A 27,488-nucleotide genomic window follows, 5' to 3' on the forward strand; every position below is an offset into this window, starting at 1 on the left:
GCCACCAATGTATGCCTGTATTACTTTTGCCCCATTGTAAAACTAAAAAATCGTAACTTGAACCATCATTAAGTTGGGGACTGTCTATACACTAGCTATGTTAAGAGAGAACTCTAATTCAGGCTTGATAACGTGATTTGTTTTCAAAATATCCAAATCAAGAACTTTTTGTAAAATTGTTGGCCCAATTTGAATATGGGATAACTCTGAATATGAAAATGTTCTCTATATACTATATAGAATAGATATAATTAAGAAATAGAGTATAGCTACAGTGTAAGAAAAATGGTCTCAACTGTAAGTCTCTGGCTAGTTGATACGTCACTCTTTTTCATGTCTTTTCCGTTTTGACATTTAAAATTGCCAAATAAGCCATAACTCTGAAATAAATTCTAAAGCATAAGTGACTATGTCAGTTTAAATGAAAATGCAATTCAGGGCTGTATGGAGGATATACATTTATTAACAGTGAAAAAGCATTTACCCAAAGTGAATGTTACAAAATACAAAGAGTACCTGCACAGTCCAGTGGGCTCACTAGTTTAAGCATTATCTCAACCTGCACAGGATTCTGTCTCACTCATTTTGACCTTTCTCCCTCTTTTATCTGTAACCAGATTTTCAACTTAAAAATTAACAAACAGGAATCCTGAATGCCTAACCTCTGAGCAGTAGTTACTAAGGAAAATGTAAAACAAGTTATCTGATCTTAAGCCCCAAGTATTTTAAAACTGAATTATCTTCTCAAATAGAAAACAACAGACTAGGTTACAGCAGCTATAACACAAGTCAAATAAGTTAGATAAGGTCCACAGCTTCTAGAGTAATAACTAAGAAGTACAGTTCTTCCACCGTACCTATCTTTCATAGGCATGTAGAGAGAGACAGAGCTGTAACACGAAGGCTTGGCTTGTGTGCCAATAGGAAATTCTCCCCTTTCCGTTCGGAGTCTACAAGACATATAAATATAGAACTTGAGTATCCATATAATCTATCGTTTTAGTTTCCCAGAAGTCAGGCCAACTGGGTAAGAATTCCTGATTCTGGAATGATAGTTCTCTGAATAGGTTGTTTTTTTTTTCTACCCTCTCTCTCTGGAATAGGTTTTATTAATGTTGGAGATCTACACCTCACATAATTTAAATTAATTAGTAATACAGTAAATGTCCTCAGAAATCCTCACTTAACAGACTCCCCGATGAGCACTGTAATTTTACAATCAAGTATCAGGCAACTAAGAATTTTAAAGGAATACCAATGAAATGACTTTCTTAGGGCATGTTTCAGTAGATTGTTATTAAGTTTTAAAGACTAATTGAAATTAAGTCTTCATATTTAATTCGAGAAACCTGTAAGGTTGGCTTGTTAACAGGCTCGGTGAAGCCTCACTCAGGTATAGGTCAAGTTTGCAATCTAAAGGTAATTCACCTTTAAAAACTGATTTACTTAGTGATGAAGAAATCTCATAGATGTATCTCAAAAGCCAAGTTTGTCTAAAGGCATAGAGAGAGTTAACACTCTGCTGCATAAAATTTAGTTCTGTAATCCCTACTTGAAGGGGTTTGGTTTTTCATTTAAAAGTAATCATAATGTTACCTGTTTGTGCAGAAATACTCCCTAATTACATAAAACCTTTTTTTTAGGCTGTAGCAACATAGATAGGAATTGAATTCTGGAAAATATTTATCTGATAAGTATGTAAGTTCGAAGTACTAAGGACATGTGTTCTGAACTTAATCCAATTTGAACAGAATATTAATATATATTTTGTAACAACGTCACCAATATCCTGGATACCTTTATAACTTGCCCTATTCTCGCACAGGAATAAGACAATGCAGGCATTTAAAAGAATATCAGACCCAACAGCAGCAACACTCATACTATCTGGAAGCCTGGCCCAATGGCTGCTCTTTATATTAACTAGTCTATTTGTCTAACTCTTGACTGTTGCTCTTCTCTAACTATCCTAACCATACAGAACAGTGACTTCCTGTTTAGAATTCAACATCATTTCCAAAAGAGATTACTTTACAGATAAGTCCAGCTTTATTTAAAACTACATCTTAAATTTAACAATACTAAACATCACAATGGGAGAGGAAAAAAAAAAAAAAAAGACCAAAAAGAAAAAAAGAAAGAAAAGAAAAACAACCCTACAGTGTATCAAGGCTTGAATCTGTCCAGAATTCAGTTTCTGATGTTTTAAACTGCCACGGGCAGAAATCAGCACACCTATCAAGAATGCAGTGTCAAACTAATTTACATTTTTATACAGATCAAAACAGACGTTTATTTAGTGCCATGTTCATGTATGCATTGACTATGTAAAGCAAGTTAGATGAGCCTCTGAAGACCTCTCATACACTTTGGGCTCCCACTGTTTCTGAAAAACAGAATGAATGCATTATAAATTACTGAATTAAGACATACTAGAATTTACTGTTCTCTTACATTAAAGTTATTACAAAAATACTAATGTAGTTTTTTATTTTTTTTTATTTCTTTTTTAATTTTTTTTTTTTCAACGTTTATTTATTTTTGGGACAGAGAGAGACCGAGCATGAACGGGGGAGGGGCAGAGAGAGAGGGAGACACAGAATCGGAAACAGGCTCCAGGCTCTGAGCCATCAGCCCAGAGCCCGACGCGGGGCTCGAACTCAGGGACCGCGAGATCGTGACCTGGCTGAAGTCGGACACTTAACCGACTGCGCCACCCAGGCGCCCCCCAAAATACTAATGTAGTTTAAAAACAGGTGAGGGTTTGTTTGAGGACAGCAGACTGAGCAGATACTTCATTTCTCTTAAAAAAAACTCCACTAGGAAAAAAACGGTAAAACTGATGAAATCCTGACCAAGAAAAGTGGCTGTGAGGGAAAGCAGGACAGGGGACAACAAGCCCCCAGGACGCTAAAAGCAGGCGATGGCGCAGTGTGGGGCAAGAAGGGCTCAGCCCAGACCCCCTGAGCAGGGGCAGCTTTGAGACTCCAACTAGCAGAACTGGGCTAAACCACTGGGAAATCAGTTAAAGGTTTGACATTTAGTATTTCTAGGGAAAACAAAAATAAAAAAATCTTAATTAACTGGCTGATGAATGGACAGAGAACAACAAGAAAATCCTTTGATTTTGATGCAAGACACGTTCTCATCTGAGTGGCCCAGGGGCTGTGCCATTAGATCGATACAGAAAGAAATCTGGGATTACTACTGCCTGGCTCTGCAACGAGACATACTTACACAGAATGGTCTTCAGAAAAAGAATAGAAGTTTCAACTACTATAGTTATAAAAATAAAGTGTGTGTTTGCTTTCATAACCTTAATGTAAGAAGAAGAGTAAAACTGAATAGAGAAAGCAGGAGGAAAAGGAGGCAGTCAGTGGCTGAGTAATGACCAAAGTTGATAGAACGAGCAACCAACCATATATACTTAAAATAACAAAGGTATCCTCAAACAGAAAAACCAAAAATAATAATCGTGAAAGGAGAGGTAGGTCCAAATACTCACTTTTGATAGGGAAGATAAGAGATGTCTGAATTTTTTAAATTAAGAAAAATTAAGACGATATTATTTAAAGATAAACAGTGTCTCATCCAAAAGAACTAAAAACCAGTAATTAAAACAAATGGGCTCCTCCAATTATCCTTAAGTCTTTTGTACCTTTCCTTCTTAAACAACATGCATCTATTACCTTGCTAAAATTCAAGATTTTAAAAATAGAAAATTATCTGATAATACCATTTTATACCTAATTTCTAAATTCAGCAGTGGACTAGACTTTTTACAGAATTATGCTTCCTTCCAATATTTGGCTTAAATCTTCCAAGTACTATGAATGGATGTGAAAAACAAAATGATGGTTATCAAGAGTCACTAATTTTTCAATATGATTTGGTTGAAATTGGCAACTCTTACCAGGTTCTTTTAGTGTCTGAGAATTCCCAGCTAATTCTTCAGTCTGCATTTCACATAATATTTCACCAGATAAATGGTTTTTCTGTTCTTCCTCTACCATTTTCTTCCTTAGGTCTGCCTTTGGAATGAAAACAAAAAACAAAAAAACACCTCAAAATCAGTTTTCATCTCAGTAGTAGTATTTGTTATATGAAGACAAGTTTAATTAATTAACGAAAGCAAAATACCTCTGAATATATTGTCAGTTTAAGTGGTAAATCTTCAACTTTCACGAAGTCTTCTTCATCAGATTTTTGACTTATGTTACCAGACTCTGCTTCCTGTAAGATAAATTATATTTAATGAAGGCAATCCACTCTATCTCTGGATCTAAGCCTTTAAAGTCATCCATGCCAAGAGATAAAGTGGATTCTTAGACATAAGTACACATCAGTAATTCCATCCTATTTGTTTTTGTCCTGCGTTCAACTCCATGAATAAAACAAAGCTGGTGTGCACAGGAAGGGCCATGCACTTGCAGCTATGGACATACTACCGAGCACATCTGTCTCCATTTGATAAAACAAAGAGCCAGTTTAAATAGGTTCAAAGAAAAAATAGCAGTTACGCCGAAGGCTAAAATAATCAGAAGAAAAACTCTGGTTTCTTGATACGATTATGGAACGCATCAGAACTGTATCTAGCAGACTATCAATAAACATTTAGAGGCTTTCAATAGCAGCTCTGTGGAAGCTGAGAAACATGAGGTATGAATCTAATAACTCCCTTCTGTGATCTCTTCAGTGTTTCTTTGAAACCTGAAATCTTTTATTCCCCTAGTTTCCCTTTCTGATTTTTAACGATATCACTGTACCAATTACCCAAGTGGAAACCTTAAATTTTTCTTCTTCTTTCAACATTTCTCACCCATCTCTCCCTCATTCATCTCGAACTTGGTGTCTCTATGCATGGTAAGGGAGCTTCCTAACGTCACCTCCTTGACAACAAATCTTATACAGTCATCAGATTCATCTTCCAAAAGCATGACTTTGGCCATTTGACTTTCTTGCACAAGAACCTTCAGTAGTGGCCCTGGCCTAAATTTCAAATTCAAGTCCCCTCTATAATCAAACATTAACTTAATTTCAATTGACTGCCTCCTACAGCAACTCTATGCACTCATCAAATTAGAGTAAGAATAAGTCTAACAGGTAACTTTCAGAGTTTAAAATAATTTTATGGTGTAAATTTTATGGTGGTAAAGCAATCAAGACAGTTAAGAAACTCTACTAATGTTTCGGGAATATTATAAGCTGAGAAATTATGAAATCATAATTGTAAATACATCTGTAAGAAGAAAGTTGATGTTAAAAGAAAAAAAATTGAAATACGTTCCTTAGGCCTAAAAGTACATTGTTATAAATCCCTTAATTTTTGCTGACAAGTTTATAAAACACAATCTGAGATCCAAAAAAAAACCTACTTACTATAAAAATTAAATTGAAACAAAAATGTCCAAGGTAAAAACTCAACTTACACCCTAAGTATAGATTTGCTACCATATTTTTCTGTCATTTACTGTATAGAGATAAGGAGTCTACTGCTGTCAAACTGTGAACTTTCAGGTTTATCAAGGATTTATGAAATGCTCTAAAATAATTAAGATGTTAGACATGGATACTGTGAGAGATTAACGGTGACCCGTGTATCATCTGTCCAAATCTAAACTTGGAATGAACTCTGAAGACTGCCACCTAAAGCTCAAAATTATAAAAAAGAAGAGCTTTTAGGTTTTGAGACAATCATCTTAATTTACTATCACCCTTCTGTTCAAGTTTAAAATCAGTTTGAATACGAAAACCATCTTGGCTGTTACTAAGCCTAAACACAAAGGAAAGTTTACAGACTGTAAATGTTAACTTGGAAATGGAGAAATACACACAGAAATGAAATGTAAATGATACGTACATAGTCATTGACTAACACTGGAGATTCAGTGTCAGGACTTCCGGCCAAAGAGCTTTCAGGAGTTTCCTGGGCAGATTTAACTTCTTTGACTGCAGGCACCAAGGTTTCAATTTCAGTTAAAGGTAAAGGCAAAGGGTTAGGCTGTTTAGATGAATCAGTGGTAGTAAGAGAGTCCTTTTGGATGGCGCTATTTAAAGGTTGCTCATTTTCCAAGATGTTGAGGTAACAGGGTTTCACAGGAGTGCTATCTTGGTCATCTGGCATCAAAAGAAAGTCTTAACATTAATGTAATGAAACAGCTATTATATTTTACTATTATACCAAATAGGCAGTATATATGAATGAGTAATCAAGATATTTAAAACCCAAAAGAAGAGGCAGCTACAAATTTTCCTTATCAATGGTTCCTAAAATTAGTTCATCAGATTCATCTGGGGATGTTTTAAAAATTAGATTTCTGAAATCCACCCAATTTCTAATGAAGTAGGATATTCATGAATAATATCCAGGAATGGGCATTCTAAAAAATCCCCCACATTTGTAGCTAAAGATGTCTTCTTTAAAGACTTTTTTCTGTGTGTTTATTTATTTGTCAACTCTTGTTTAACAAGTGTTTGCCGAAACAAAGCCCTCATGTTTTCTACAAAGGACTTAGGGGAAGGAAAAAAGACATACATCAGGTTCAAAACACCTTCCAAGTTATGTTAGGTAAGAATTTAGTTGGGTTTTTTTGTTTTTTGTTTTAGTTTTAAGCACATAAAGGGCACTTTAGATAATCTTAAAATTGAACACTTTAGATTTCTTGCCTTTACTAGTAGTGGGTTCTTGTTCTGATGGGACATTTTTGCTTTCTCCTGATTTTTCAAAGTCTTGTTGTAGTACCTAGAAGGAAAAAGTGATGTCTTAATAGCAGGGCCTGAAATATATGGCCACTATATAGGAGATGGGTTACTACTGTAAGGTTTTTGTCCAACTTGAGACCTTCATACAAGGGTATTTAAAAATATCTTCTGAAAGCGTTTCAAGAAGGAGGCATAGTTGCCACTGTTAAGATGGCTAAGTAAAAAGGCTTCCTTTTCTTCTTAACCTCAAAATAATAGAGAACTAGAGTGTTATGGATTCCACTATTTATTTACTTTTCAGATCAGACTGGATCATGAATGACACTAAAAGACATCTGTTTGTATGTAGATGTTCGGTGAATGGAAGAGGAAGTGAGCAGGAGGGAGAAAGATGAAGCAAAGTGCCTTCAGCAAGAAGAGAGAACAGTAACATTCACCTCATGCTTGGAAGTACCAGATTCTAGGAAGGAAGGAATACATTGTGGGTGAAAAGGGGGGTGCTGGTGGTTCTTTGAAACCGTTTAAAGAAGACGCAAACACCAGGTTCCCTCCCCAAACTCAAATAGAAAATGGGAGATTATATTTTGGGTAAAGGGAATTAGTGAGCCTCAGACCCAGGGCTGCCAGGGTGGGGTGCAGAAAGCACAAATGAGGACAGGATAAAATGTCACACTGAAAACAGAAGGATTCAGCAGAAGTGTGCAGTGATGGGACACTGGGCGTCATTTCCACATCAAGCTCCAGAAGAGCAGCCGTCAAGGGGTTTATCTACCTCCTCCCCGGCAGGACAACGGATGACCCTTGTGGGGAGAAACTAAAACACCCCAAAGAAAATACCAACAGGTACTAACATTTGGGATTTTCTATCAAAAAGCTAACCATCTACCCAAATGCCCTCCCGTGAAGCCCAGAACAACCCCAATCTGCTTTATGCTGAGTCGTTTTTTAATATAAACACTAAAGGTACCACAGGCATTTGAAGAAAGCCTGCAGGTGAGTAAGAGAAGACAGTGCTTCCTTAAAGTAGCAGCATGCTATAAAAAAGTAATCAGAAAATAAAAGTATTTAGAAATTAAAAATATGACATTCACATAAGTATTAAGGTCAAAAAACCTCCCAGAAAGTAAAACAGAGTAAAGGGACAATATAAAGAAGAGAGGAGATTAGAAATTGGAAAATTAAACCAGGGGCACCTGGGTGGCTCAGTCAGTTGAGCATCTGACTTCAGCTCAGGTCATGATCTTACAGTTCCTGAGTTTGAGCCCCGCATCGGGCTCTGTACTGACAGCCTGGAGCCTAGAGCCTGCTTCAGAATCTGTGTCTCCCTCTCTCTCTGCCCCTTCCCTGCTCACAATTTGTCACTCTGTCTCTCTCTCTGTTTCAAAAATAAATAAAACATTAAAAAAAAAATTAAACCATGAGGGTCAATAATGTCTGACAATATTAATTCTAGGAGGAATGAAGAGAGAAAATGGTGGGGAAGAAATACAGAAAAAGAAAATTTACCAAAATGAAGGACATGATAATGATTGCTCACAGACCCCCTGAGTACCCAGTTTAGTGACTAAAAAAAGACCCACAACAATGTGCATCACTGTAAAACTTCAACACAAGTCCAGGGGAAGCTCCAGTGTAGGAAGGAAAAGATACAAAGAATCACAACTAAAAAAGGCACTCGCCTTCTCAACAGCAGCAATGAAAACTGGAAGACGTTGAAAGACAGAGCAGTTGTCTCTCAAAGATCTGAGGGAAATGATTTTTAACATGGAGGAATTTAAGATTTTCTTAGACATATAAATACAGCCTCAAAATATTTATCTTTTATGCACTCTTTCTCTGAGAGATACGTGAAATGTGCTCCACCAAAATGAGGTGAAATGACAAGACTGAACTCTCAAAACAGATGGAATAAAGAATGACAAAGGGAATCCCCAGGCTGCTAACTAGTGAGCATGTCTAATGAAGAGCCAACCCAAGATGGAGCAGGAAGAACAAAACTGACAGACTGGTTCATGTAGAAAATTGTACTGAGAAGTATATACAGCTATTGGTGGGCAGAGCAAAGACTCGGGTATGTGGTCAAAGGAAATTAGGTAAAAAAAAAAAAAAAAAATTGAGACAAGTATTAATTTCAGGTGAAAAAAATGTACACGACTAAGCAATAAACAGTATTTGCTTAGTTCAGCAGTAATATTTATGCAGTTTGGTTACATCTACGGTTAAATGCAGATGTAAGCTAAAGACACAATTAAACAAGGAGGACGGTATTAATATAATTACCTGAGGAATCATTAAGTGACCTAAAAGGCTTCACCTGCTATAACAGGAAGTCAACAGAGAATGTCTAATACATAAATAAATAAATACAAACACATTATTCAGAAATAGAGTTAAAGAGCCAAAAAAATCATACAAAATACTGCCTGTGGAACAGGATGAGGTAGAGGCAAGAAATTGAATGATTTTATTTTGTCACATACGATTTCCCTGTATGACTAGGAAATACATAAAGATAAATGAAAAATCCAGCTCTTCTGCAGTAATCTCAGTTTTTATGACCTTTTACAAAAAAAAAAAAAAAAGACTAAAGTGCTTTAAAAGTAAACATTGCTAAATACAAAATTAAACTAGTGTTTCATTTGGATTTCAATAAGGATAGTAAAGAGGTCTGTTGACTCATGAGAGTGAGAATAGGGAAGCTGTAAATTTTGACACCTTGAAAAAGGAGCTGCCTTCAGTACTTGAAGATGACTCGGGGAAGGTGTGTTAGTCCCAACCAGAATACCTGATCGTCGTGTTCAGTTTCTTCCGCGGTTTCAGTGTTGGCCTGAAGTGAAGTCTGAACATCTACAGGTCCCTCCTCAAATTCTTCTATCTCTTCATCTTCATTCTCATCTTCTCCACTTCCGTAATTCGTCAAAGCCTGAGTTTCAGCTTTGGATAAGTCTAAGTGGATTAACACACAGTTTCTAGTAAATTTCCATCACTAAATCGTAGTGTCAGCTACCACATATTGCATTCCTGCACCGCACAAGTCCTTTACAACTAGTATCTGAAACCTTCCAAACCATAAGCACTAGAATACTGTGGCACAGAAAGGGGAAATAATTAGGCAGGGCCACACCAAAAAATCCAGAGTGGCTGACACCTACCTCTAATCATTACACTCCCCCCAACTATGTGAATAAGTGACCTATAAAGAACTCGCATATACACCTAGTACGAGCCTTTCCACTTACTAATAGACACCGGACATTCTTCACTTTCTTCATCTTCCTCTTGTTCAGAAACATCAGATCTCACGTTTTTGGGACCGTCACCATCATATATCTCAGATGTTTGAGTCTGCTTAACTGTTTCGGTCTCATCCTTGTCCTAGTCACAAATAAACATAATTAATTCCTTAAAATACATTTTAAAAACGTATGCAGTAAGTCTGTCAAAAAAAAATTAATCAATAAAAAATACAAAAAGTAATTGTTTTTAAAAGAAACTGAAGTTTTGTCAGAATCTCAAATGTTAAAAAGCTGTTAAAAGTTATTTAATTTTCTCTTTCAAAAGCACTGTCTTTAGGCACAAATTAATTAGCACATACTTTGTCTTCATCATCAATTTCTCCAGCAGGTGAGCCATGATCTCCTTCAAGAATCCTTTTGGCCTATAAGCAAGTTAAACAGAAATGAGGGGCAACCTTTCCACATTATACTTGTATTTAGTAACTTTCACAAATCTGCAGTTTTTGATAAATAATTCAAAGCACTGAACGCTATCTTAGAAATGTAAATTCAACTCTTTCACTGAAATATTTTAAATTAGCAAACAAAACCAACACTGCCCACCTGACAACTCCCTGGATATATAACAGCATCTCAAATTTACTAATTCTAAAACAAAAACCTTGACTCACTCCCCAAACTGAAGCCTCCCAGTCTTTCCAGTCTCCATAAATGGGCCTTCAACAAGTCAGACAACAGAAACCAGCCTGCGCTGTACTTTTATTATCCATACCTACACCATTAAAACTCCTCACTGACTCAATCGTCAAAACGGATCTGTTGGTGCACACTCAGAGCTAAGTCACATCATTTCCTACCTGGACTATTATAGTGACCTTACAACAGTCTCCCTGCTTCTATCTCTTCTCTCTTACAATTCCTATACAATGTGGTATCTAGACAAACCTTTTGAATTGCACAAGAGATTATGTCACTCCTCTATGTGAAAAGTTCCCATGGGTTTCCATCATGCTTAGAATAAAATAAAAGAGAAGGTCCTTACCAGTTTGGCCTTACCTACCTCGGTGACTTCATCTACACTCTCACTTCATTTAATGGGTTCCTGCCACCCTAACCTTTTTCCTGTTCTCCAAACTGCTCAGTCCTGCCTCAGCCTCTAAACTCACAGTTCTCTCTACCTGCAATGCTCTTCTTCCCTTTCATCTTCATTATAAACTCCTTGTCTTTCATGCCTTCTTTCATACACCCACCCAAACAGCCTCAAGAGACTGCCTATCTTAAAGCAGCCCTTCCAACCATTTCTTATGGGTTTTTTTCCTGTTTTATTTTCTTCAAGCTCTTAGCAATCAGTGGCTGAAATGATCTGAAACTTATCTATGTCTAGATTGAAAATATTATGAAAAGTGTGAAATAGATGACTTGACTTTATCTACTTTACATTGCAGGGAGAAGGGTTACCTCTTTCTGTTTTGGGTCCTGACCTGCTTTCCCTCTGGTGCTTAGAGAGCCAAGAGGAGGTATGAGGTCTTGGTATGCCTCCAGTTTACGGGAAAAAAAAACATCCAGTTTCATATGTGATCAAGGCAAATTTAATAGGGCATAAGAAGCTACAGAGATGTGCAACCAAAGTCCTAACTTGTAAACAAGACATGTGTTGGTTGGGGTGATCAATATTCCTGGGACATCTACTGGGGTGGGCAACTGCTACAGCAGGCAATTGGCTGGTTGAGGCCCAGATCCCAGTCCCCCTCTCTTCAGCAACTGACAATCATGTGAGTAATATATATGACAATTCCTGTCACCAATTTCTGTCTGTATTCCTGATCTTTTAGCCACTGCTATTCCACTGAGATTCAGTATGTGGCTACCATATGTACTCATTTGTGTAATCTGATTAACTGCTATTACTTCAAAAACATGTTTCCTGAGGTCAAGTGTGATTTCAGATAATAATGATCAAGAACTATATTTATATGCTAATTATAACTACTCCTAAAGCTAAATCAAAGTGAATATCATTTACCTCTTTGGCATAAGACTGTATCACTCCGGCTGCTTCTATTTTCCTTTTGCATCTCTGTTTAACAGTTATACTATTATTATCCAAATCTTGCATGAGCTTAAAGAAAGCCAATTCATTAAACAACACTTCAGATATTTCTACAAGAAGATCTTCTCCACAGTCTTTGAGTTTTCTGCCAGCAAATTTTGCCAGTGAATCCTATTCAAAGATAAACCAAGTAACTTTAAGATTACAGTAAACCTCAATTGTGGGTAGAGCAACACAGAGGATTAACAAGTTTAAATTATAATACCCAGGGAAAAACAATTCTGTTACTTTTTAGTATGAAAAAAGTTAAAACTAAAGGCTAATATTACTAGGAAACAACAGTAATATTCTTTAGTGATATTAACCTAAGTAGGAATTGTGCTAGTTCTGCTTAAAGAGTATATAGAAGGAAAGGAAAAGGACATCAGGTCATCCACAGATTTAGTCCCTACTTAGAACTGGTGGCCACCAGAGTTAAACAGGGAACTCTAACACCAAATGTTACTACACGGTACCAGGGGTACATATTTACCACGGTGAGAAGCTGAGGTGCCCATTGAGGAAAACACACAGTCTTCCCTTTTTAATGTTAATATCAGAGTATTTTCCAAGTTTCCTCCTTTTATATGAGCCAGCATTCTTTTTTTCAAAGTCTGCTTATTTTGGGAGGGCCTGGGTGGCTCAGTCGGTTAAGGATCTGACTTCGGCTTAGGTCATGATCTCGCGGTTCGTGGGTTAGAGCCCTGCATCGGGCTCTGTGCTCACGGTACGGAGCCTGGAGCCTGCTTCGGATTCTGTCTCTCTCTCTACCCCTCCCTCAAAGTCTCTCTCTCAAAAATAAACATTAAAAAAATTTTAAGTTTATTAATTTTTTATAGTCTTTTTTAAGTTTATTCATTTATTTGGGGGGGGGGGATAGATACAGCAGGAAGGGGCAGAGGGAGGGAGAAGAGAGAGAATTCCCTTAGAGATGATTGGATCAAATGAAGACACACGCCCTAACACAATTTTTTTTTTTCCCTAATACAATCATCCCCACCCAATGGATGCTGCTGGAATGGACATTTATTTGAATAAACTGCATATTGCCAGAAAATGGCCAAAAAAAAAAAAAGTCTCAACTAGAGGGTATAGATTGTAAGTCATGTAAGTATCAACTCTTACCTGTAATATACTTCCAAGCTGTTTATGAAAGAACTTTACAAACTCTTTGCTCTCATCATTTTGCTGGGTAAGGGTCAAAACCATGCGTCTCACTGAAGTTAGAAGTTGAGAAGAGCATACTTCATCCATGTGCTCCTGAGAAAAATCCAAGCTGGTTAGGATATAAACTTACCTACTGGTTAAGAAATACTAATTCACGTGAGCTTTTGTTTTGCACAGATGCTTCTCAATTTTCAGGTACACATTTTGAAATATTCATAGAGCAGCCAGACTCCCACACTATACATGTTAAGGGGTTTATACATTTTAACCAACCACAGCAGGTAATAGCCAATAAAAGAAACTGGCTATTTTTCATCACTTCCTTTCTTACACCTTACCTCACAGCTCACCTGCTACCCACTTGCTCCACGTGTTTTCTAACTCAGCTTTCTCAGTGTCGGCACTGTGGTCACTCTGTGCCCTGGAGGATGTCTAGTGGCACTCTGGCTTCTACCCACTAGAGGCTAGTACCTTTACCTTTCTAAGTCCTGGGAACTAATGTATGTAGACACTACAAAATGTTTTTAGGGTCAAAATCACCTCAGTTGAGAACCAATGTCCTAACTTCTGTAACAAGCCCTTTTGGGCAAGTTTCTTCTCCTTCATCTTCCTTGAGAAGCATGTGCAAGCACCTAATAATCCAAATCATGGTTCACTTTTGGAGGTGAGTCCCTATCACATCCACACCAAGTAACCTCAAGGTTCTAATCCCTCTTCTGCCACTAAACTCATTTAGGCAGGTCTTCTAACCTTTACTCAGCTAAGTTTCTGTTCTGGCTTTGTTTTTTTGTTTTTTGTTTTTTCTATAGAAGTGTGTAAAATGAAGTGGCTAAACTAGATGATTTCTAAGGTTTCTTAAACTGAAGGATTTAAAGCCACTTTTGAAAAATTCACTGTGAGAGCAGGTGACTTAAAAAAAAAAAAAAAAAAAGGATAACAGTCCCTTGTCTTCAAGGAATCAAATACCAGAAAAGTCAAGATACATGAATGATCAATCACTACATGCTATGCACTGTCCAGTAGATCATACTTTTTAGCTGTAGGGGCGGTTTCTCTTTCATGACTGAGCACAATGGTCAGCTCACAGGAGACACTTATTACTGGCTGATAAACAGTTATCATAAAAGCAGCACACTAGGTTCTAGAAGGATTTGTAAAAGCGCATTAGAAACAACAACAATTATCTCTGAAAAAGACATTTCAGCCAAGCAGAAAAGAGGGAAGGTGCTTCATATTTTTAATAGTGACAACTTGTACAAAGGGCTGATGCATGAAAAAGCAATGGCAGGAATAGGAAATTTTGAGCAATTTAGAGTGAGTGTACCAAATGGAGAATTGGGAGAGATGAAGTTGGGAAAGTATACCACGTCCCTAAATGAAATCTCTCAAAGGCTGGGGAGGGGGGAGGAGAGAGTCTGCTTAGTAAACATTCATTTCTTGCCTATTATGACAGGCAGTCTAGGTAAAACACGAGCATCTGAATTAAGGTTATGCTACCGGAGAGAAGGAAGGAAAATCAGTTTTGGACTCGCTGGTGACAAGAGGGTTAAGAGAGTCAAGAAGTCTAGCTTAGGTGACTGGGTGTAATACTGACATTAACAAAGTTCTTATAATCTTACCAAAAAAGTCAAGATTTGTTGGCCTCAAAAACTTTTTGAAACACTAAATTAAGTGAATATTTATGAAAGGGTATCACTTAAATCACAAACAAAATGGTAAAAGCAATGAAATTTCCTGACTGCAGATGCCTGCATTCCCTAAGCATAAAACTAAATCATTCAGGCTTTTTAACCCTTAGACAATAACTGTACATATTAAATATTACTACCAATATACCTAATTTAACCAAGAAAGACATGTTTAAAAGTATGTTTTGTGTCACTCATGATAAAACAAAAACGTAAAATAAAAAAGGCAACACTCATCTGTTTCAGATGAAAGCAAATAATCACTTAGTTTAAGTCAGTTCACCTGAAGGAATGGTTTTAAACTGTTAAATAAATACCTACCCATCTATCTACAAGAATATATACACATTCTTACAATTTATAGGAATATCAATATTCTTTTTGGAGAGGTGAGTATATATAAATAATGGGAGACAAATTTATAGGATTGATGAAACTGATGTTTTTAGCTTTCTTAGGTCTACCTGTATTTTCTGAATTTACTATAATAAGGTCTTTTTTTAAGATTTAAAAAACAAAACACAAAGTACTTGTTTTAAGAAATTACTGCTTACCTTCAAAAAAGGAATGACTTCTTTCATAATGGCTTTAATTTGCCGGTCCAGCTGCTGAGTATCAATTCTAGGACATGGGACAGTAGAAACTTCGCTTACAGGTTGTTGTGAACTACAATTTTCAATGGGAGTTTCTATTTTTTAAAAAGAAAATGACTTATTAGCAAAATAAAGCCTATGATATTATACATATGCATTCATTCAGAATCCTAAATATTAAAGTCTCATGATTTTATGGGAAAATAACACAAAGGAGTATCTACGTAGTTTTAGCACCCTTAATGAAAAGAGAGTGGTAATAAAACTACTATTATACGTCAGGTGGGGCTATACACTTTTTTTTGTACATATGAACTATAGGTTTTTACTTCTAATCAACCAGGAACACACCTTCCAAGTTAGGAACGGTAGCCGCGGCGGCAGTACCGTCCTCATCCTCAACAATCCTGCAGGTGCATCTTGTGTTTGTGCTCCTCTCGGCCTCTGTCTTCATGCGCTCATATTCTCTCATTCTGGCTAATGCCTGATCTAAGTGAATCACAGTGTTACCTGCATATGGAATAAAAACATTTCCAGAAAATATAAAAGCAAACTTTGTCATGTATTCCTCACAAAGTATTAATAAAAAACAAATTTCTGACCATAGGTAAGGAAACGTAGCTTCAACAAATTCTAGATACTGCACTAGCTGGGTAACAAGGCGTGTTAGTCTCTTAGACTCTGAAGTCCATCCTGATTTCACTACATCATGCTGCTTCACGTAAACAGTACAAAGAAAATACATCCCAAATGTCACTCAAATCCTGATGAAAATGATCCAACTGAACACAAGCAAATAAGGTCAGGAAAAGGCCTGAGAAAAAGATTTCCCAGTTTTCCTTGGTCTACTTCAGACAAAGCTAGTGGTGAAGGACTGTAAGAAAAAAATTAATAAATGAAACAAAACACTTGGTAACTCAGAAAGGGGGAATGACCTGAAGGGGAAAGCCTGGCCACACAGAAATTTTTCTCTATATTGGGACTTCAGTTCAGACTTGACAGGTATTTACTCAGAAGGGAGCTAGGCTTAGAGTCCTTGATAGTCAAAATAAGGCAAGGAAGACTTACTGCTTTGGTAAAAGGTGCACATCTAATAAGGCAAGGTCTGGCCCTTTGCTTTGTAGGAGACCTTTGGAATCACCTAAATCTTTTCTCTTCATGTGAAAAAAACACTAGAATAATAGCACCTTATTTTATCAGCTAAATGCCCCGGAGGTCTGAAATGACTGAATTTCTGTTATCTCTTGAAAGGGAAACAATCAGGTACCTATACATTTTTCTTTTCTCTAGTCTCCTTTCCAAGTCTAAGACTCCAGATTTTCTTCTTACCTTTGAGTTCTACAACAACCATCTATGCTTGCTTTACTAATGATGAAAAAAAAAAAATGCAATGTGTCATGCACATTTTGAGTTACCTGGGTTTCTCACTAAAGACTATTCATGCTAAGAAAGTTATTATCTCAAATTATGAAGTTAACATTTTTATTGAAAATGTGACTGGATGAGGCCCTGATACCTCTCAATTTTTCCCATTTATTAACTAGGAAACCTTAAAGGATAACGTTTCCCTGAAGGGAAGGAAATTAACATTTCCTGAACTCCTATTACACATGCTAGAAAGTTGTATGTATTTTTCACAAGACCATATAGCAAGGTAGGTTAAGACTCCCATTTCTTTAGGATACGCAGTCAGATGATCAGATGATTTGCCAAAGGCTAAGGAATTAACAGGAGACTCTTGACTTTAGACTGATGGACAGACTTTTAACCATGGTCTTTCTAGCACATCTTGCCTTTTTGGAACTCTGGTTCTTAGTGTAATTCAAAGACTGTATTAAAGTCATGTTCTAAGATTATAAAAAATTCTGCTTACCTAGATCATCTGTTGCAAATGGCTCAAAATTTGAAGATACAGACATGACGCTAGCATTATCAGCATCATTTTGCTCACTTATTTTATGTGTTTCTCTCTCAAAGTTCTTCTCAAAAGTTTCCTAAGTTATAGTTTAAAAAAACAAAAATCACTAATATTTCTTTAAAATTTTTATGATACCCAAAATTTAACAAAGAAACTAAGTGTTGGCATAAAACTATATACTTAAAATTGTGATATAACTAAAGTTATTAAAGGTTGAACACAGAACATTAAAATATTAAGTAACCTTGCAGAACATATGTCCTTGAGTAGATAAAAATTCACAGAGCCAGCTACTAATTTTAACTTGGAGAATTTAAACACTTCAAATGATTTCTACACCCTCAGGGAAATTCTCCCATCTCTAAACCCTAACAATACCTAGGACTTGACTTTATATGGTTTTACCAGAAGAAAAACATGACAGCATCATTCACTTTAAATGCACTTTATTGAAATATAATTTACATACAACAATGTACTCGTTAAGTGTACAGTTGGATGAGTTCTAAAAATAACCTTATGTAACCACTTTCCCTAAAGATAAAGATCATTTCCACCAGCTCAAAAAGTTCCTTTGTCCCCTCTGCAGTCAGTCTCCACTACACTCCACTGGTATGATTTCTATCACCAAATTAGTCTTGCTTGTTCTGGAACCTGACATATAAATGGAACCATTCAATATACACTCTACAGTGTCTGGCTTTTCTTTTGCTCCATATGTTTCTGAAATTAATCCATGATGTCATATGTTTCAGAAGTTCATTATTTCTTAATGGCTGAACAGTATTCCAGCGTAAGGATATACCATCTTTTGTATATCCATTTATCTGCTGATGTTCGTTTGAGGCTATCGTGACTAACGATGCTATCACCATAAGAATACAAGTATTTTTGTGGACATACGTTTTCATTTCTCTTGGATGAATACCTAAGAAGAAAAACTGTTTGGTTGCATGCCATGTTTGTGTTTAGGTTTATAAGAAACCGCCAGACTGCCTTCCAAGTGTTTGCACAATTTTACAATCCCATAAGCAGTGTGAAAGTTCCAACTGCTCTATATTCACACCAACACTTCTCATTGTCAACCTTTTTAATTTCAGCCTTTCTAGTGCATGTGAGGTAACACCTCATGTGGTTTTAACATGGACATTGGCCATTTACAGATCCTCCTTCATGCAGTGCCTGTTCAAATCTTGCCCATATTTTACCGAGCTGTTGGTTTTACAAGGGAATTGTAAAAGTTCTTTATAGAGTCTGGATTATTTATATAGTCATTGTCAGATATATGTACTTAAATTATTTTCTCCTAATGGTGTCTTTTGAAAGGCAGAATGATTTTATTTTTATGATGTTTATCAAATTTTTCCTTTACAGTTAATGCTTTGTGCACCCTAAGAAATCTTTGCTTATGTTCAATCATGAAGATTTTCTTTTAGAAGTCTTATAGTTTTGGCTTTCTCAGGATTTAATTTCAAAATAATTTTTGTGTATAGTGTGATCAAGGAGAGTCCCACATTCTAAAACCCACTTCACAATTGTGTTCTCTCTCCTATTAATCTTTAAAATTTTTCTCTTAAGTTATGAAATGAAACCTCTGTCTCTGATTATAGGAAATTCAGGCATTACAGAATATGATTCAGGAAATGGAGTCATTTTGTTGCTCCTTCAATTAAGATTGGAAGGTAGAAGTGCTTTTGCCATTTTATGGCACCTGGAATAGAAGATACAAGGTGTTTCTTCCTCTTCCTAAACTTCAATTCTTCAACTCTCTTTTGACTTATAATTCCCAGATACCTACTTTTACTTCTCTCTTTCCTGGGCACAAAAACTCTTACATACTCTGAAATATGTCTATACAAGCTCCATAAATGAAGCTCAAAAGACCTTGGCTTAGAAACTTGGAGAATGAGAGTCTGTATCTGTCCAATATGCAAACCACTAGCCATGTGGCTATTTATATTAAAATTTAGTTCCTCAGTCCTGTTACCCACATTTCAAGTGCTCGATAGCCCCATGTGGCTAATAGCTACCATATTAGACAATGCACATATAAAACATTTCCATCATTGTACGAAGTTCCACTGGACAGCACTGCTCTAGATCTGTGGGTTGGAACACTGGATGTTGTGCTGCTACTGACTAAATAGCGTTAACAAAGTGTGGATGTTAATAACATTAATGATGAAATGAAGTTTTGAATGAAAAATTAAAGAACAATTCAGTTATTTAAAAGTAATACTAAGTACAGTTCTTTGTGCCAAATCAATATGGTTATGGGTTGAATCTCTGTGTCGACCCCCCAAATCCGTATGCTGAGGCCTTAACTCTCAATGTATTAGGAGGTGGACCTTTGGGAGGTAATCAAGGCTCAGATGAAGTAATGAGGGCGAAGCCCCCATGGTGGCATCAGTGCCCGTACAAGAAAAGAGACATCGGAGCCACATGTGGACACGTGGAAAAGGTGGTCATCTGCAAGCCAGGAAGAGGGCCCTCACTGAGTACCAAATTTGCGGGCTCCATGATCTTGGAATTCCCAGGCTACAGAACCGTGAGAAATAAATGTCTATTGTTTAAGCCACCCAGTCTACAGTACTTTGTTGTACCATCCTGAACTAAGACACTTACTCAGGAAGCACGTATCTTTAAATTTTATTTAACTTTAGAATCTTGTCAGGTTAAATTAACTTTATCATAAACTGTAGCTCAGTTTTCAACTTGCTACTGACGGTAAAGACCAATGTGCTCAAACATTTTAAAATAACGAAGTAATACCACGTATGTGAAATCTGGATAAAAAGGGAGGCAATGGGAGGTACAGGAGACAGAGACAGCATTCATGCTCTCAGCAAGTTATTTCAGTAGCTAATAAACTTTAATGTAACTGCATATCTCCTACTTTTGTATACAGCTGGACCACTCTTCATTTTCCACAAAAAAAGAGTACACGATTTCCAAGTAGTTACAACAGCAATCCCAAGTTGTACAATTACTTACATTATCTATTTGACACTGTTAAGTGAATTAAAACCATGTACAAGTTTGTGTTCAGAGAGGTATAGGAGTTGGAGCCTAAGGTTTTAAGCAGAAAAGATGACTTGGGAAAGTACTGTTTCAAACATGAATGTAAGTTAAAGAGCAAAAATTCAGAAAATGTCCTCAATAGTTGTAAGGAAATTAGTACATGTGAAGAAAAAACAAGAAATCTTTTGAGAAAATACTATGTTTTCAAAAGAACTTACAATGTTAAAATATCAACAATGGGCAGAAACACAGCAATACTGCTTCTGACTCTCTATAGCAGATACTTGCTGTTCAGTTATGGCACTCTTATCCGTGAATTTCCAAATACTAGAACTGGCAGAAAAAAGAAATGTATTTGCTATCCCAGGACCACATATTACCTTTTATAACAGCATCAGGGTCCAAACCTTTTAGGTGATTTCCAAACCCCTAACACATCATCTCCTCACTATCCTAGTGGTTTGCCATTCATTCATTCAATCACTTCTATGCTAGGTAGGGTCTACTTGAAGAACACTGTTTACTGAAAATACACCATTTTCCTCACCACTCTTTTCCTTTTCCTAGTTGCTTTTACTTTATTCAAAATTTTCTTCAATAACTTGAGTACGTTAGCTTTTTTCCCTGGATAATTTTTTTTTTGGTCCAGGCTTCTCTCTTCCGACCCAAAGACCTGATTTATCTGGTATTTATCTACTTAAGGGCTCTGTGATCTGACTGCAGTCTGGTTTACTGAATGTCTTGAATAAACACAAGACATTTTACTAAATATCTGTTATCAATCAATTCCTATGTTGGGCACCAGAGATATAAACACAGCTATTTTAAACCTTATAACGTATCATTTATAGATAATTTTGGGGATTTAACTGCTGGCATATTTTAATTGAGTTGTATACCTCACCTCAAAATGATGTGTTTTACTCAGTTTTTTAAGAAAGCTAAAGACGCAATTATCAGGTATCTGCACAATTTATAACAACTTATTTAACTTTTGTTTACTGCATACTGAAATTATGTCTACATTAATCATGATCAGCTTACATCATCAGTGGTAGCAAGGCTTTCACTGGGGGTAAGTTCTGAGTTTGAGGCTATCCAAGTACCAGAATTCACTGACTTTACATTTTCCCCTTCTTTTTCATGGTTCTCTGAAATATGTCTGGATACTATGTCCTAAATAAGGAAATAAAATAGTTACTTACGTAAAACATTTAATTTTTTTTCACAAATTTAAAAACAGAAGCAGATAGAATAACAAATGCAATTCTTCTCACCTGTTAATTATGAGGAAGAAATAACATTAAAGACAAAACACTAAAAAATTGCTCAGAAAGACTTTTAGAAAAGCTATTTAAGCTATGCAAGAAGCTTTAAATAAAATGGTAAGACAACACATGAAAAATGGATCATTATACATATGGAAGAAGATGTACTTCAGTCTAAGAAAGCAACCAGATATAATCATGAAGAGCAGTACCAGACAGGATAGGAAAAAGAATGTTAGGTACCACATACCTGCAATGCATATAAAGCCCTCTGTCTCAAATAGTCTGTATTAAGTAGCTGAAGCTCATGGAAGAGTTCAATAAGAAAATGTGGACGAGATTCATTTTGAGAAATTAATGTAGCTACTTCAGAATAAATGGTATCCCGCAAAGCTTCAAACATGGAAAAATCACTCCCAGTTTCTGGAAGATATAAAAGATCAGGAAGTTAATAGTGATGAAATACATTCCTGACCATTTCTACTGGGTTGTATCAGTACTCTCAGGTTTAAATTACTTAAAAATCAGAACATATTCAATTCTATTTCAGGGCTTTTAAAGTAGAAAAAGAATCTTAAAAACTACCAAGATAAAGATAATCTCAAAATTATCAAGATATATATTAGAAAAATACTTAAATGTATGGATAGTATTACCTAGCATTATTCAGACTGTACTTATTTCTCAAAAAAAATGATCTGGATAATTTTACACATTTCATAGGAATAATCAATGGAAATCTTTCAGCACTTGAATGAAGTAAACAGATTTTTTTTTTTTTTTTTTTGCTAATACGAACTGCGTTACAGAAAAGGAAATTTATTTAGTTATGGTTTAGAATAAACTAAATGCTGCCAATAAAAACTACTATTTTAAGGTCTATCTAGTTAGGTCTATCAGTTCTCAAATCTCACCTACCATTCTATACTGATGGAAAATTGAATTTGTAACTGCAACACAATATAGGTCAATTTTGCTAATGTCTTACTGACACACTCAGCCTAAGCTGGACCAGGTATGACCCATTTCAAGTTTTCAGTTACACAGAATCTAGGCATCACTCTATTATTTAGCAACAATTCTGCTATATGTATTTGTGGGTAACACAGAATTATTGCCCTTAAAGGAATACAGTCATACTTTTATTTTTAAGAGTGCAAATTAACAACTGTTCCTCTGGTGCCTGGATGGCTCAAGCTAGTTAAGCTTTTGGTTTCTGCTCAGGTCATGATCTCGCAGTTCAGGAGTTTGAGCCCCATGTCAGGCTCCACACTGTTGGCATGGATTCACCTCTCCCTCTCTCACTGCCCCTCCCCTGCCCACTTTCTCTCTCAAAATAAATAAACTTAAAAAAAAATTTTTTTTTAAACTGTTCCCATTTTCAGTTCTCTATTTAAAAAAAGCCTCAGGGCACCTTGGTGGCTCAGTGGGTTGAGTGTCCGACTTTGGCTCAGGTCATGATCTCACAGCTCGTGGGTTTGAGCCCCGCGTCAGGCTCTGTGCCGACAGCTCAGAGCCCGGAGCCTGCTTTGGATTCTGTGTCCCCCTCACTCTCTGCCCCAACCCACTTGCATTCTGTCTCTGTCTCTCTCAAAAAATAAATAAACATTAAAAAGAAATTTTTTTTTAAAGTCTCTAGCTCTTCTAGCTATCAAACTCAGTACCCTTTCTAGAGCAATAGTAGAAACATGGGTAGTTAAATATTCAAGTTCCACAAATATCAGTGACAAGATTCTAAAACAGAGAATTTAAAATATTGAGTGTTTTGATATACTGTGGTTTTAAATAAATACGCAAAGATCATAAAGATTTAATTCACTTTTTGCAAGAGAGGATAAGAATATGCAAAGCAAATGAGGCCTAATGAGAAAACCTCCTACTAACTTACGTCTTAAACCTTAACATCTTCTGGTCTCAATTTCTACAAGTATAAAATAATAATAATGAATACACAACTTCCCTATCCCTCAGACATTTTTAAGTATAAAATTAAAATAAAATAAAATAAAATAATAAAATACCAATGTTCTTTTACTAGTTTTAAAATGTCCACATGTGATATTTATTTTAAGTCTCTATAAGAAATCTCTAAAGGAAAAATCCAGATAAGAAAATAGATTTTAATACACAAACTTCCAATTTATGTACTACAGTTGGCCAGTTAATTTAGAAAATGTTTATCATTTCAAAGATATAACAACAAAGCATATTCAATGACATCTGTCATACCTCTGTAGGTGATAAAATTTTCATTCTAAATTATATATCACTAAAGATTAAATTATTCACAAATAATGAATTATGCTGAACACATGCTCCACCCCCCTCTCCCGACTCTGGCCCTGCAACAGAGGTAGAAAGTTTTTGCCAGTTTCTCCTCCTGAACTAAAATGCATTTGTTTAAGCTAGAAAATCCTTGATCTCAATCAAGTTTCTCTGATTCCATCTTATTTTCATAGTTCTTTAGGAAGTATCACAGATATAAGTCAAGCTTAGTCTGTGCTAGATCCTTGTTTTTTCTTTAGATTCTCCTATAGATTCACAACAGACTTTTATTTTTCACTTATGTATAGTGTAGGGAACCATTAAAGAATATTTATAATTCTAAATCACACAGAACCATATTTAAAGAAAATATATACGATAAAGATCAAAACAGCACTTTGGAATGTTTGTAATTTTCCATGCCTTTTTATTTATCAAGGTCTTTGCATGTCATTGTTTTTGTTTAATGGTGTATTGGCTCATTTTTAAATACAGATGTTGACTAGTGACGAAAAATAAGCAGGTACAGCAGAAGTCACACGTAATACTTAAACACTGTAAATCAAAGCTAGGAAAAAATAACGGTATTCTTGTTTCAAAAAATATTAATGCTTTTAAGCACTTAAGAAATACAAAATAAATAACTTCAAATAAAACACTAAATTGTAAAAAGATTTTCTATTACCCTTATGAATGTGTTGGCTATGTTCTATACAGTAAATGAAAATGAAAACCAGAAAGGCAGCTCATTTTATCACCCAAGTAAAGAATTATAAATGAAAGCCTTCAGAATTTTATGAAGTCTCTTTCACTTTTACAAGGCAAATGACATATATACACTAAGCTAAATCTAAAAATAATCAGAGCAATAAAACTAAGGATCTTTAGGACTAATGGAAAAAAATTAACACAAACTGGACACCAAAACTAAGCAGATTGTTACCTGGCGCTTCATTGCATGCATTTCTGTTAGACTGCTGTAGCACTCTCCTAGCATGTGCTGTAGGAAAGGGCAGACATAAGGATGAACATAAAATGTGTATGAATAGTAAAGACAGGGTCTATAATATGAGTAAGTGAATAAAAAAAAAAAAAGCAAATTTCTTTAAAATTGTTTGCCTGAACTGAAATGTTATCACAAGATAAGGTTTTTACTTTGTTTTAAAATAATCTTATTAGGGAAAATACAAGAAGATTTGCTATAAACTTATATATAAACAATGTGACTGATGACGACTATCATAATACACTTCTGCCATTCACTCTCAGAAGCATACACATCAAGATGAAACTCCTCCAACTCCTTAGGGAGAGGACGGGACAATTAAATACTAGCAGTCCTACGTGCTACACTCTAGTAATCATGTTGTCAAAAAGCACTAGCACATGCTATAAAGAATTTCAGGGTAGTGACTAAAACAAAGTGCTTTCAGAGCATGAATATGCAAATACACACAGTGTATATTTACACAATTCAAGCATTTTTTAGTGCACCAAAATTCAATCCTTATATTTTTCTAACAGTAATAAGGTCTGAAGAACTATGACCAAATATCCATTATTTAGGTAACTTAATAGTCCAATTAAGTCTTTCAATTTAATGCCCTTCCCCAACCTCCACTCGTTTACGCTTTGAAGATACCACTATTTGATAAAGACAGTGAAAGGGGATAAAAGTTACAAAATTTTGGTAAAATGCTGGGGTCGTGTCAGTAGAATTGATAGTTTTGCCAAAAGGATCCTAGACTTAGCAGAAGACCAGGACTGAAACTTCCACTATGCAATCTCCTAGCAACAGGACCTTGAGGAAGTCAATCAGTTCAAAACACAAACAAATGTGGTGTTTCTTTTCTGATTACAAAAGCAATAAATACTCATTATGAAAAGTTTAGAAAATACAGAAAAGTTTCAAAATGATAAAATCTCTATTAACATTTTGATGGATTTTCTTCCAGTCTTTCTTCATTGATATTTTTGTTAACATAGTTGGAATCATACCGTTCAGACAACACTAACTACCAGTATTGTTTTCACTTTTTTTTCCCCTTAGCATAGAGAAGTACAATTACGGAGTTAAGGGCGTGACTTTTGAAGCTTTCCAGAAAAACTGTACCAGTTTATGTTACCAGCTCTTTATGACACTGGGAAAAAAACAGGTCTCTCTGACCATGTTTCCTCAACTGCAAATGGAAATAAAACCAATTCACAGCATGATGAGGCTCAAATGAGATGAGTAATTTAATTTGTAAACAGTAGAGCATAATACAAATGGTAGCTGCTACTCTAGTTTTTCACCAAGGGTCCTACTGACACCTGAGAAGAGTCTATATTTACTGCCTCCCTCTTCATTTTTCTTTGAGATGTACTTGTTCTTTATAAATTGGGAAAGTACCAGTACTTAATGTAAAACAGTGACAAACACATACAACTCCATTCATTCATTCATTCTTCCATTCATTCAATCAACACTAAGTGCCTACCATGTGTCCAGTATCATGGAAACATTGAAGGTACAAATATGAAAGGTATTACCTGCTGCCAAGGGACTCAAAAAGGTGACAGACACTTAAACAGGTAATTACTATAAAATGTGATACAGGCAACAGAAGAGATTTACACAGGCTACAACAGAAACGAAAAAGGAGAAAGGGAAACATATCTGAGCTTAGATCTGGATACAATTTCAGAGAAATTATGCAGAATTAACATTTTATTTAAGACTCCAGTAAAGAAAAAGGCTTACAAAGAGCAAAAAGGACTCAGGCAGAAAAGACACTTCCTGAGGTGAGAAATGGCATGATAACTATGGGCAAACTTCAGGTCAGTGCCTTGGAAAGAAGAGACAAGTTCAAGGCAGAGGGTGGGCAGAGAAGAGTCTAGAGACGCAAGAAAGAGCCAAATCTCCGCTGGACAGATGCTACATTAAAGCATTTGGACTTTCCCATTAAGTATGGTAAAGCCAAAGATTTTAAGCAAGGAATGATATGATTTTATATCGAATTATTATTCAGAGAAGATTTTCAGAATTTCAAATCGGTTCCAAATTAATGTCAACTATACTTTTTGTTTAGAATTTTATCAAAATGTCGAAAAGCTAGTATCGCAATAAAAATATTTCCAGGTTACATCTCTTGATATCAAAAATACATCTACCCTACTTATACAACACCTTCCACATGACAGAAAATTCCAACAGACCACTTTTCAACTCTAAGATGAAGAAGTCCTTAGATTAAAGCAAACCAAAAAAGAACATACCTGAAGATATTTCTGTAGACCTACTATATTTTATTATTTTTTCCAGCTGCTCATGATTCTTTCTGCTGAATACTTTTGCTTGAACAGGCTCTTCAGTCTGGGCTGAATGTCTGTTCCTACTTTTGCAAGGTTCACATGTGCTAGACATACTGGCACTTTCATACCCTTGAGTAAAAAAAGTGACAACTGTTATCAGTTGCAACTAACTCAAACTGAAAGGGAAATTGATTTCCATAGTGAAATAGTACACGTAACCCAATTTAGAATATATGAAGCCCTGGTA

The 27,488-nt window shown here is 35.8% G+C and overlaps 1 protein-coding gene across 20 annotated transcripts in view; it reads right to left on the reverse strand.

The window, feature by feature from the left end:
• Positions 1–443: 443 nt before the first annotated feature.
• The window catches only part of PCM1 (pericentriolar material 1), an 80,607-nt gene continuing 53,562 nt past the window's right edge, over positions 444–27,488 (reverse strand). For 10 of the 20 annotated variants that reach the window (XM_047854933.1, XM_047854931.1, XM_047854932.1 and 7 more), the window contains 17 exons: positions 27,206–27,391; positions 24,891–24,947; positions 21,933–22,105; positions 21,459–21,590; positions 17,349–17,469; positions 15,827–15,985; positions 15,437–15,570; positions 13,153–13,287; positions 11,962–12,159; positions 10,298–10,360; positions 9,942–10,077; positions 9,488–9,648; positions 6,667–6,742; positions 5,861–6,117; positions 4,141–4,233; positions 3,914–4,031; positions 444–2,386 (listed from right to left, as the gene is read on the reverse strand). In XM_047854933.1, coding sequence (XP_047710889.1) covers positions 2,361–2,386; positions 3,914–4,031; positions 4,141–4,233; positions 5,861–6,117; positions 6,667–6,742; positions 9,488–9,648; positions 9,942–10,077; positions 10,298–10,360; positions 11,962–12,159; positions 13,153–13,287; positions 15,437–15,570; positions 15,827–15,985; positions 17,349–17,469; positions 21,459–21,590; positions 21,933–22,105; positions 24,891–24,947; positions 27,206–27,391 — 2,225 coding nt within the window. In that variant the 3' untranslated portion in view covers positions 444–2,360. The remainder of the gene's footprint in view (positions 2,387–3,913; positions 4,032–4,140; positions 4,234–5,860; positions 6,118–6,666; positions 6,743–9,487; positions 9,649–9,941; positions 10,078–10,297; positions 10,361–11,961; positions 12,160–13,152; positions 13,288–15,436; positions 15,571–15,826; positions 15,986–17,348; positions 17,470–21,458; positions 21,591–21,932; positions 22,106–24,890; positions 24,948–27,205; positions 27,392–27,488) is intronic. The other 10 variants (XM_047854946.1, XM_047854948.1, XM_047854936.1 and 7 more) reach the window with 5 other exon arrangements.

The sequence above is a fragment of the Prionailurus viverrinus genome, chromosome B1, assembly GCF_022837055.1.
Source record: "Prionailurus viverrinus isolate Anna chromosome B1, UM_Priviv_1.0, whole genome shotgun sequence".
In the NCBI taxonomy this organism is placed as follows: Eukaryota; Metazoa; Chordata; class Mammalia; order Carnivora; family Felidae; genus Prionailurus; species Prionailurus viverrinus.